This window comes from Oncorhynchus mykiss, chromosome 6 (assembly GCF_013265735.2).
Source record: "Oncorhynchus mykiss isolate Arlee chromosome 6, USDA_OmykA_1.1, whole genome shotgun sequence".
In the NCBI taxonomy this organism is placed as follows: domain Eukaryota; kingdom Metazoa; phylum Chordata; class Actinopteri; order Salmoniformes; family Salmonidae; genus Oncorhynchus; species Oncorhynchus mykiss.
In genome coordinates this window covers 73,230,438-73,242,937 of record NC_048570.1, presented here as the reverse complement: position 1 = coordinate 73,242,937, position 12,500 = coordinate 73,230,438, and the positions used below count along the sequence as shown (strand labels likewise).

The window sequence follows — 12,500 nt, the reverse complement described above, 5'->3', positions numbered from 1 at the left end:
GAAATGTCCTCTGGTCTGATGAAACAAAAATAGAACTGTTTGGCCATAATGACCATCATTATGTTAGGAGGAAAAGGGGGGATGCTTGCAAGCCGAAGAACACCATCACCACGGGGTGCTTTGCTGCAGGTGGGACTGGTGCACTTATGTGGAAATATTGAAGCAACATCTCAATACATCAGTCAGGAAGTTAAAGCTTGGTCGCAAATGGGTCTTCCAAATGGACAATGACCCCAAGCATAATTCCGAAGTTGTGGCAAAATGGCTTAAGGACAACAAAGTTGAGGTATTGGAGTGGCCATCACAAAGCCCTGACCTCAATCCTATAGAAAATGTGTGCAGAACTGAAAAGGCATGTGCGAGCAAGGAGGTCTACAAACCTGACTACACCAGCTCTGTCAGGAGGAATGGGTCAAAATTCACCCAACTTATTGTGGGAAGCTTGTGGAAGGCTACCCGAATCAATTTAAAGGCAATATCCAAATACTAATTGAGTGTATGTAAACTTCTGACCCACTGGGAATGTGATTAAAGAAATAAAAGCTGCAATAAATCATTCTTTCTACTATTATTCTGACATTTCACATTCTTAAAATAAAGTGGTGATCTAACTGACCTAAGACATGGAATTTTTAATTGGGTTAAATGTCAGGAATTGTGGAAAAACAGAGTTTAAATGTATTTGGCTAAGGTGTATGTAAACTTCCGACTGGATATGGTACTGTAACTATGTAACTATGTATCTGAATGTGTAGAAATGCTGCGTATGAGGAGTGTATGTGTGACTGCGTGTGTGTATATGCGTGTGTGCATGTGTGTGTGTGGTGCACAAGGATGTGTGTCTTTATCTTTGTTCTGTGGAAAGGCCTCCCCGGGCTCCTGCAGTGTAATGTACAAATCCTCTGTAAGACATCAGTCAGTCAGCCAGCCAGCCAGTCAGTCAGTCTAAGAACAGGCCAGCCGGCTATAAATGGCAGGTAAAAGCTCACAAGCTAAAAATAAAGGGGGTCTGTGTTTTTTAGGAATGGTGTTCCTGAATTAAACACAACAGGTGCCAAACACTAAATCAGAATGGCTTTGCCTCAGGCTTAATGTGAAAAACAAATGAACATCAAAGCAAGGAGAGAGTTAGCTAACTCCTGAATAATGAATAAGAGTAAGACCGACTCATGTTTGGCCCATCACTTAACTAGACTCGGCACGTAACAGAGTGTCTCGCTAGATCTGTTTGTCTCTTTCCGTCTCTGACTACCTGTGTAATGCGTATCATGAAATGAACCACATTACAGAATTGAACATCTAAGAACGTCAGGAGAAGATAAAATTCTGGGAGAGGGGGAGAGATCATGTGCTGTGGCTTAGAGGCCCATCTGTACCTCTGTCAATAACTCCACACAGCAGAGGGTCTGGAGAGGAGACATCTCTAAAAGCTTTCTCTGAATCTGTCAAAATGTTCCACTTCCCCTTTCCGATGTGGCAGTCAATCAGGCCCTGTGAAGTAGCTGTCTCTCCTCTCTTCCACTCAGAGCCACTCGGGGATTGCATCACGGCAGGGCAGGGCGTGAGACCATGGCAGTCACAAACAGTAAGACCGTGGGCCTGCCAGTCCGGGGGAAAATACCTCATGTTGAATGATTCATAAACACCCTGCCTGTGTGTGTCTGTGTGTTGACGTGGCTGGCCAGTAGATAGAGCTCCATGCTGTGGGAGAGTGGGAGCCCTGCCTGTGCTGTGCCCACTGCCTCCACAGTGAAGTGCAGCAGGCTAGCTCTGGCTGGTTAGAACTGGGACCAACAGCTACAGCCTCTCTGGCATCAGGCCAGTGCGCACGGACGCACGCAAACACCCACACACGCACGCACGCACACACACACACACACACACACACACAAAACACACACACACAAAAACACACACACAAAAACACACACACACACAGAGGGAGAAACAAGGCATATCATAATATGCCTGTGTGTTTTTTAATGGAGTTCCCCCCTTACTAACGGCTATTATCCCTGACTAATGGCATACACTGGGCCTCTCTCATTACTGAAGTGGCTCTTTACCGGGGACCCTTGTTTCATACAGTTAGAGTTAATGCATTATGAACAGCCCACCAAGAGTAAGCAGCGATCTGCATATTCAATAACTTCCGTAATTATATGCGCCATTCATCAGATGGGATCTGATTGCAGGGGAAGAGGGGAAAAGAGAGGAGCAGAGAGGTCTGATTCCTGGAGGACAGAAGTCTAATCACAAAACTAACATGATAATTGAAATCTAAATTGAAAGGCTTGGCTCACACAGAGAGTATTTCAGGAGTAGATTGTGGAGAAATTGGTGGCTGGAGAGTGAGGGAAAGAAAGAAAGGGAGAGATAAAGAGAGGGAGAGAGAGAGAAACAGAAAGAGATACGAGGAAAGAGCCCATATTAATGGAGACTGTAAAACTGCCACACTGTCAATGTGTTCAAGGTAGTGGTATTGCTGACTTATGGGTATAGGGGGCAGTGTACTAGCAGCAGTGTCCATGGCACAACTACAGTAAGAGAATCATGTCTCTCCTCAGCAGGGCTAAGACTGTTTCTGGAGAATGTACTGTATGTCAGCACGAACGCGGCACAATATTCCAAGTTGTCACTGTTGGCCTTTTCTGCCTGAATGGCCCTGTTTCTCTGAATGTAGTTTCCTGCTTTAAGAGGTAAATGTGAGGAACCTAACTTCTCGATTCTGCTTGCATAACGTGCCCATTGTTTGATGTGAGAGGAGACATTTTCTACATTGCATGGGATGTAAAGGACCTGAATTCACCTCCAAAGTCCATAATCACATCAGCTATTTATAGAAGCTTTTTAAGGAGACACTAAGCATCAAATCAAAGCAGATATGGAGAAATTTAACAGTTAAATGCATGTTTTTTTGGTGAAAAATATCCATAATTCTAAGTGAGAAAAGCACAGCTTTTCTCATCCATTGAGCGACACCTGTGTTTGAAGTTTTGTAATGAGGCCATCCTTGTGTTCCACTGACTGAGGACACACCGTTTTTCTTCCCAACACATTCTGTCCAATTAAAGATAATCTTATCAACAATCTCGTTTCAGATACTTGCGATCAGGAATGAGTCTGTGATGAGACTTGACTGGGTCATTGGAAAACAGCTTTCCTTAGAGGACTCTGTGGACAGTTTGGCATTGTGTGGTAAGAAAAGACTAAAGGGAGAAATGAACCCATCTACCCCAGCCAGTCATCTGTCCCTCCCGTCCTCCTCTCTCCTTCCCTGCTCTGCTATTTCTCCAGACTCTGAATTCATATTCCGCCCTCAATAACAGTTAATTAGTAATGCCAAATTCATTAACCCGTACTGCTGTATCAGTGGCCTGGGCCATAAATTAGCTTAATGTGGGCTGACATATTGCAGCTGTAATAAGGGACATAAAACGTAAAGAGAAACACATACGCCCGTAGATCATAGACGGTTATAACTCTGCAGTGGTTTAGGAGGACCCACTCTGGTCCAGACAGAGTATTCAGCTATCACATCAGCTCTTTGTGCTCTCTCTCCTCACAGGAACTTTATACAACGATTAAAATAAAAGGGCGACAAAGACTATATCAACCGTGTGTTTTCATTACTACCGTAACTCCTCAGGTTTTGGCAATTGAGTTATTGCATTGGTTTGCTTTTATCATTTGCCGTATATAATTATGTGAAAGACTGTGTTAAGATAGCATGTGTACCTGTTAGTACTAGGCATGGAATAGATCCTCTAACTCCTAGGGTGTGTTTGTGTAGAGTGATCATCCAAGAGGGAACGTTGTTATCAGAGCAGTGTGTAGACTAGAGGTGCCAGAACCAAATAGAGAAGCAGTGCGTTCCCCTCTCCTGCTGCACAGGGAAGAGGGAACAGGGATGGGAAAAGGCTGGAGGCACTTCAAGTAGCTTCTGACAGATCCTTCTAATTGGAGAGTTATTTTTCCTCCAAGTCTCTGGTATAAATCTAGTTTGTGTTTATTTAGAGTCAGTAAGGGAACAAGTAGGTTTTGGCCGTGTGGCATGTTCCCCCTCTCTCTCCCTTTCCCTAAACCGTCTCACGTCCCTCATACAGACCCTTTCTCTCGCTCTCTCCTCTCTTTATCCCTCCAGTTAGTGTGACTGACGTGTCTGTGTTGAGCACATGGAAGCAGCACAAAACAAACTGCTATTGTAAAAAGGGATGATGACTTCGGCTGTCCTTGGATTACATGGTGACCTTTCCGCTGTCCTATCCCCCAGTGGTCTCGTCTAACAGCTCACACCAAAGAGCCTATTAGGCCTGGAGTCCACGCCGTTGTTAAAAAGGGTCTTGTCCTTTCAGAACACTCTCTCTCTTGCTTTCTATTTTTTCAAGCCAAGGTGGTGGAGGAACACAAGTCCATTGTTCCCTCGCAGATGGAAGTTGGAGTTACTACGGCAACAGCTCTAATCCTTCTTTTTCCCACCTTTCTTCATATTAATGGCCTTTCAAGTGCTACCTTTTAAGTCAGTGGCCAGCGTTCCGCGAGCACAGCTCCCTCGCCTTAATTACATATGATTCTATTCGTACGTAGACAACATGATGAGCTAATCGAAACGTTCTAAATAATGATGTACTGTGAGCAACTATTCCTTATCCTGAGGCCTGGTCTAAGAATAACAATAATGAGGCCATTATTAAGGATCTGACTTTAAAATTCTGCCCTGCCACCAAAACAGAGAGCATAATTGTTCTGGTGTTGTCTACACAATCAACAACTCATTGTTGTGGACTTGAGAACTAAGGGAGCAGAGAATAGGTCCCATAATGATTGGTCTGTGCTGCCATGCAGGCCCTGTATAGAATTGTCCACAGAAGAATGTCCTTGATAGACTGCTGATTTGTTGAAAGTGGTGTGAATGAAGACAACTGTCTAGCTTTTTAGAAAAATGTCCTCTTTTTTGTCTGTTTCTCTCACCGCTCAAATAGCCACCAAGCCTCATTAGAGCAGGGCCATTCATATGGTGAAAGGCTGGGAGTCACACAGACCCTTCTGAGAGGACATGGAGAGTAGCAGCTAGCTAGATGCTTAAACAGGCCCAGCTCTACTCCTTTCACTCATCTCTCCCTGAGGAAAGAGAAATGGTTCTATGGTCAGCCTTAAAAGACAGAGAAACCCTCCTAACTAACATGTCAAAAAGGTTTCTTTAAACAATATAAATAATCATGGAGAATAACATCAACTCAATGCGGCTGAGATGTGTTATCTTGATTAGATTCCAGCACATTTAAAAAGCTAGGAATTGTAGGTATATATAAATATTCAGCTTTAATCACAATCATATTGAGGTTAATAAACACTAACAGCGAAGGTGATAATTGTAGATTAAGTTGTAAGCCTGAAAGAAACGTTAAGTGAGATGTTTTGCGTCTACATTTAACGGGTGAAAGCTCAGTGGGGTTGGCCAAACGAGGAGCTGCACCTTTTAAATGTGCTCCATTGTGAGGCAGGGGAGAGCAAGGGAGAGCAGGGGAGAGGAGAAGGAATGCTAAGTGGGCCCCTTTGCCTAGTCAACCTTCAGTGGATTGCATTTATCTTCATCTTGTTAGACTAAATGAATTAACAATCTCCGTGTTACACACTTCCTTTCATTACATCAAATAATGGGAGAGATGCAGGAGGAGGTCCTCTCTACTGGGATTAGCCAGGGACTGTTACAGATTTCTCTCACACACACACACACACACACACACACACACACACACACACACACACACACACACACACACACACACACACACACACACACACACACACATAATCTGCCAAAATATAATCACATGTTCTTCATAAATATGCAGCTAAATTGAAACACTGCTTCTCTAAAACAAAGCTGGCTTCTAATGTGAGTAAGAACAGATCATATTCCACTAAAGTACATTGTGCACTAACTGTATAATTTAGTGAATTCTTTCACTTTGTTGCAGACGTACTGCTCTGCATGTGAGATTTAAACAGAATGTCATTATTTTCTAAGACAGTACAAAGGCTCCATGCTACATTATTAATATAAAGTGAACCTGTTATAAAGTTCTCCCTGATGTATTTTTTACAATGACTATTCCTCTGCCTGCATCAGCGCGCATTATCAACCAGCATCATTTTCTAAACTGAAAATGGGGGATTGGTACTTTTACAGCTATTGCAACTATGAGTCAAAACAAGAAGTGATGACTCATTAGTGTAAAATAATGACTAGTTTGTCCAGCGGTATTTTAGTGAGTGACGCAGATATGAAATGTGAAAAGTCACCTTAGACATCTGCCCCTGAAATGTGAAAAGTCACCTTAGACATCTGCCCCTCTGTCAGAGCAGAAGTGGAACTTCTGGGCCACACAGCTGGGGAGACGACTGAGTTTAATAGACAACATGTCCTTTCAGAGTACTACACAGAAATAGATGTATTAATGAGGCACAAGGCAGAGTTGCTGTCATACTTTCACATAATTGCACTGACAGAGCCCCCTTTGACCCAATTCAGTTGCTTAAGAAAATATGTTGTGGTGCTAGCTAGACTGAAGAAACATGGTCCGTCTCCCATACCCCTCCCCTCCTCTTTCTCCCTCCCATTCTCTCTCTCCCTCCGACCTTCCCTCCCCAGGACACAACAAGCCATGGCCAAGCAAAAGGCCAAACCCTTAAAGGCAAAGCCTGCCTTTAATCTTGGCCTGATTGTTGAGGCCTCTGTCCTCCAATCACCCGAGCATGTGTGCGTGATATCGTTCCACTGGCACTTCTCATTTAATTAAAACAGACAGTGACAGAAGGATGTGGATTAGGAACTGTAATGATGCATTTACTTAGATGAATCACAGTGTTCTCTCAGAGTACTGATTTCGACAAAGAACAAAAGGATATTGCTACGAAAGAGGCTAGCAGTCAAAGGTCATGTTTTGTCTATGTGGGTCGATGTGGGTCTTCAAGTTATTGGGCTGTAAGAATCTCAGTTGGATTTAAGAGGTGTTGCTTTCTTCAGCCCTCCCCCACCCTCTGTTCAGCTAGATATCTGCCCAACTGGTGCTGCTTCAACAGGTGGCTGGAGTCAAACACAATCCTCCACTCTGTAGCATTAGTGGCCCAGTGGAAATGAATAGAGGCAACATACCTTCAATAATCCAACACATGCCTGAGTATGATCCCCAGCCTCCGGCCAACACTGGAGTTGTAACACTCACTACGCCTTGGAAACGGAGGCTACATGCAAATTAAGTAGAAGAGTCTATTTAAGGACATTTCTAATAAATATGATTTTTTTTAAAGATATACTGTATGTTTGATTTGTGTATGTGTATTCTAGATGAGGGAAGCCAGATCATTTTTGTGCAATATTTGGAATTAAATGGCTCTACCGCCTCTTAAATCTCACTTCATTCTGTGCTGGAATATTGACTGAGATTTATTTCTTCTCATCGGACGTCTTTTTACTGTTGTCTGTGTTGAGAGTAAGGACACTCAATAGTAACCTTTCAAACTAGATACTAATGGGGGTATTTTAAAATAGGATCTAAAGCTGTGTTATATCCATGGCATTATCACGTCCTTTATTTTACCGGGTTCCAGCAGTTCTGAGGGGAAAAAATGCTGTTAATTTAATGAAATAAATGACCTTTTGAAAAAATGAATCAAAGAGGATTCATTAGCTTTACTAAAGTTTGGCTGACAGCAGCTTTGAAAGGCAGATCCTGCTGCTGCTGCGTCTTTTAACGAGGCACCATTAATTAGGCTGTAACATTCAAGCCTGGAGAAAGAGAGGAAAGAGGAGCCAATGGCAAATATACTCACTTATTGACTTCCTCTGTGTTATAACAGCACAAATTCTTAAATATAATCACAGGATGGGTTTAAAAGAAAAATAGTGTCAAGGTTTAATTTTTTGGGACTTTGCGGTGGAGTACAAACACACACACACAACAGGAAACAGTACATAACAAACCAAGCCCCTCCCTTGACCCCCACCCCACCTGTCCTGGCCATGAGTCTAGAAGAGCTGGGCAGACAAAAGCATGCAGTACAAACACGGAAACCCTAATTTGAGAGGCACAGTACCCAGGGGTGAGATGGGGGGGGGGGGGGGGGGGGGGGGCATCGCTACACATCTGCGTGTGAGGTTAGAGTGGAAAATGCTTTCAGTCTGACTATGGAGTGTGGTGGGTATCAGTGTGAGCATGCCACGGAGAACACTGTAGAGGGGGAAAGGTGGAAGTGACTATTTTACACTCACAACACACAGCTGGGGTGGATTCCCAGACACACAACCCTCCCACTGACCCCACCCAGCCAGGGAGGAACGTGATCTAAGGCTAGGTGTCGGGAGCTGGAGCTGTGAAGGGACAGATGAGTTTAGCCCCTGACCCCTGACCCCCTGACCCACGACTTTACAACAACAACTGAAAAAGAAACTAACCTCAGTAAAAAGCTGCTACGAAGAAAGCCCTCCATGTCAGCGTGTGGGGTTCTGCGGCAGGAGAAATACAGAGAACCATTTTAACACTGAAAAAAAGCAACATGCAAAAATCACAGAGCAATGCATGCATATTTCTCTTCTAATAAGGTATGTCTTTAATTAAGGCAGTGTGGAGGATAGGAAGCTCATCCTCTCTTCTTTGCATTGACGTCATTACTTCTAGTCTTTCCTCAGAGAGGGGAGTGGATTTGCATACAGCAAGGTCCTGATGATATGTTTGCAACAAATAAACCCTTTCCTATTGATCCTAGCGCAGCCTTCTTCCTAGGCTCTCTCCAGAGTGACACATACATTTCTGTAATCACTGATCCCAGATCAGCCTCTGGCAGGGCTCAGAGTGGTAGGAGGAGCAGCCAGAGGTGGTCCAGCTGTGTGGCGAGGGCTCTGTGGCTCCTAGGAGCCCCACCACAGGGGCCCGATGCTGGGACATGCACCACCAATTAGGCGGGAGGGTGTGGTTCACAATTGTACTGTTCGGAGAGGTCGTTCAGAAGCCTCGCCCGAAACATTTTGGAAGCACATGGCTGGAAATGATTCCCAACAGGTTTCATTTGCCTCTGTTATTGGTCTTCAGAATATATACTGTATGTGCAGTATATTGTGCTTTTGGACTGCTGTGTGCTTCTCTTTAAGCACTATCATCAACATATTATTACAGAAAACAAATTGGGAGTGGAGCCGGGGGGTGGAGGGTTGGAATACAAGTACGTCAGTGATATCAAAACTATAGCCTAAAATTTGAGTAATTACCAGGAAATTCCCTTTGCAGAGAGACTGTAAAAACAGCCACAATCTTCCCTCTCGGACAATGGTAAAGTCAGCAGAAATAAATATGTACTAGTCATCACACCAATTCATAGAAAGACACAGTGTAGTTTCAGCTTGTTATTCAATTGTCTCAGTATTACACATCATCACATCCGTGTCCTGTAAAACACATCACCATCTCACCAGCATCTGATCAGCCAAGAGCTAAAGCTGGAGTGAGCTTTTCAAAACCCATGTTAGAAAACGCAATACTCAGTAGCGGCAAAGACAAAAAACCTGCTGCAACTAATGAGTGTTTTCTCCTGCTGTAACAGTCGACTCCCTTGTAGACGTCATCATAAATAACACACATCAGAGAAAAAGAGATCCAGCATCTTGGCCCTAAATGCTTTCAGTTTTTGGGACATGAGTGTAATTTGCTGTTTTCTCCTCTCCTCTCCTCTCCTCTCCTCTCCTCTCCTCTCCTCTCCTCTCCTCTCCTCTCCTCTCCTCCAGTGAGGCTGTGGAGACAAAGCCACTGAGAGAATGGAAAGAGTGACAAGACCAAGGACACTGTGCCTTTCAGGCTAGCCTGGCCAGCACTTAGCAGGGCGGTGGACCCGCGAGACCCAGTGGGTTCAGCCGACACTTTCCTCACAATCAGGTGTCTGAGGAGGGCGTTAGGCCAGTGGCACTGCTCGGCTCTGCTCCCCGCTCCACTACACTCAGCCCTGCTCTGCTCTGTTCCCCACTCTACTCAGCCCTGCTCTTCTCAGAGCCCATAATACCAACATCACACCAGTGACAACGTGAGAAAACAACAGTCAAATCATGCCGAACCGATCAAGCGTGTCTCCTCACCACTCTGAGAAGTGTTAAAAACACACACACTTCTCTCTGCACCTCTCTCTCTGCACCTCCTCTCTCTCTCTCTCTCTCCTCTCTTTCTCAGTCTTCTCTCCATCTCATCTTTAGTAAGGGGACTGACTCGAACACAGAGAAACACATGACATAACTGCATAATAGACCGTCATCATGTGCCCCAAACCCACGTTTGGAGTTTAGATTCCTTGGTAACAGGTTAGCAAGACAGGCAACAAGGCTATGGAAAGTCACAGGAAACTTAAACTAACCTAGATAAAACCCACTGAGTGAATGGACAGTGAGCCATAGAGGCCTGTCCGTCTCTGTCTCTCTACCTGCCTGTCTCCTTCCCTCTGTCTGTCTGCCTGTCCGTCTCTATCTCTCTGTCTGTCTGCCTGTCCGTCTCTATCTCTCTGTCTCTCTACCTGCCTGTCTCCTTCCCTCTGTCTGTCTGCCTGTCCGTCTCTATCTCTCTGTCTGTCTGCTTGTCCGTCTCTATCTCTCTGTCTGTCTGCCTGTCCGTCTCTATCTCTCTGTCTCTCTACCTGCCTGTCTCCTTCCCTCTGTCTGTCTGCCTGCATGTCTCCTTCCCTCTGTCTCTCTGCCTGTCCGTCTCCTTCCCTCTGTCTGTCTGCCTGTCCGTCTCTATCCCTCTGTCTGTCTGCCTGCCTGTCTCCTTCCCTCTGTCTGTCTGCCTGTCCGTCTCTATCCCTCTGTCTGTCTGCCTGTCTCCTTCCCTCTGCATCTCTCTTGCTGCTTGGCCACATTCTGTTACTGTTTCACAGCTATCTTTCTCCTTCTCTGTTTTTCTCTCCTCTCCCTCTTGTCTCTCTGCCTGTGTTTCCTCAGCAGTGTGTGCTGTGTAAAACTCCATAGTGGTAATGGAGACTGAAGTACGTCGCTCTATAGATGTAAAGATACGGTTTGGAGACTGAATTCAGGAAAAAGTGACTGAGCCACATTGTATTTGCTCCTCTCCATAGAGCCATAAAGAAAACAGGGGAGCCTTGAGTTTTAAACGAAGAGCAGGCCACATTTCAAGGGTAGCGTTTTGGTGAATGAGAAATAGGGAGGATAGACATCAGTGTTAAAAGACAGCTAGCGCTGGGCTCACGGCAGCCTTTTCGAAGAACGGACCTCTGCCAAAAGCTGCCTCTGCCCAACCAACTCTCACCATCTGCAGTAAATGTGCTCCATTAAAGCAGCACCATATGGACAACAAGCTAGCTATTAACACAGCTTCAGCACGTCCCCCTAACCTAGCACAGATTTCAAACTTCCAGTCAAATTGACTGCTGAATTAATGCACCACCACAGCCATGTGGGTCTTGGCATGGAGCGCTGCTCCCAGCCTTCAGTCATTAACAGCCCAGGCCAGCTTAGAGCTGAGCAGAGCTGAGCCCAGTGGAGAGAGAGACACAGCGGCCACCTACAGACAGACTCTACTACATCATGTCTGACCTGGTCACTAGAAAGTGACTTTTAGTTAATGGGAGAGTCTGGCTATAACCTATGCCTACATGTCAGCCCAGGCAGTTGAGAGAGGAGAAGGGAAAAGAGGAGTGAGAGGACCGATGTATCCAGGGGGACATGGAGGAAACAGGATCATGTCCCAGACAACTCTGGATAGTACAGGGAGCAGCAGCAGTCAATAGGCTGAGGGCTTGGTACTGTCTGTGTCTCAGTTCTTCCACAGTGATGGAGGAGAGGAGAGGAGACTGCTCCCTAGCTGGGTGATGACGTAGAGCCAAGATGGCACTGATTAACCAGGGTGTGGGGACGTTAATTCCTCTGGGCCAGGCGGCCATGTTGACGCCTCTCCTCCTCTCTGAGTCATGGGGGGACCCACCCACCGCTCACAAAGCTCTCCTCTCTTCTCCCAGAGCATGACGCCACGGCTGCCTGCAAGCCCTCTGTTCTCCCACTCATAGACGAGCATACACACACACACACAAAAGCTCTCTCTCTTTATCACACACACACCAAATCAATTACAGTTCTGTGTCTTTAACCCGGCCCCAAAGGTTCAATAAATTATGTTTGTTTATTTTTTTCCCTCCTGTCACAGGTTCTTAGATTCTGTTCATAATTACAGTGGAAAACACACTTTCCCTCTCTCTCTAACAGCCTGGATGTCTACAATGCCTTGCACTAACTCAAACTGCAGGAAGGGAAGCGCTGCTAGGCTACACAATAGTAGGTCTTTGTCAATAGAAAGTGCTCTTTGGTAAAAGGGGTAAATTGGACCCCAGAGTGAAAGAAAAGCAGCAAACAAGTACAGGGGTGGCAGGTAGCCTAGTGGTTAGAGCGTTGGGCCAGCAACCGAAGGGTTGCTAGATCGAATCCCAGAGCTGACAAGGTAAACATTGTT

At 45.3% G+C, this 12,500-nt stretch overlaps 1 protein-coding gene across 10 annotated transcripts in view; it reads right to left on the bottom strand.

Moving 5' to 3' along the window:
• The window catches only part of LOC100136290 (SOX-LZ), a 201,271-nt gene that overhangs the window by 149,312 nt on the left and 39,459 nt on the right, over positions 1-12,500 (bottom strand). For 5 of the 10 annotated variants that reach the window (XM_036979115.1, XM_036979116.1, XM_036979119.1 and 2 more), the window contains one exon: positions 8,459-8,509. In XM_036979115.1, coding sequence (XP_036835010.1) covers positions 8,459-8,493 — 35 coding nt within the window. In that variant the 5' untranslated portion in view covers positions 8,494-8,509. 10 annotated transcript variants of the gene reach the window in all.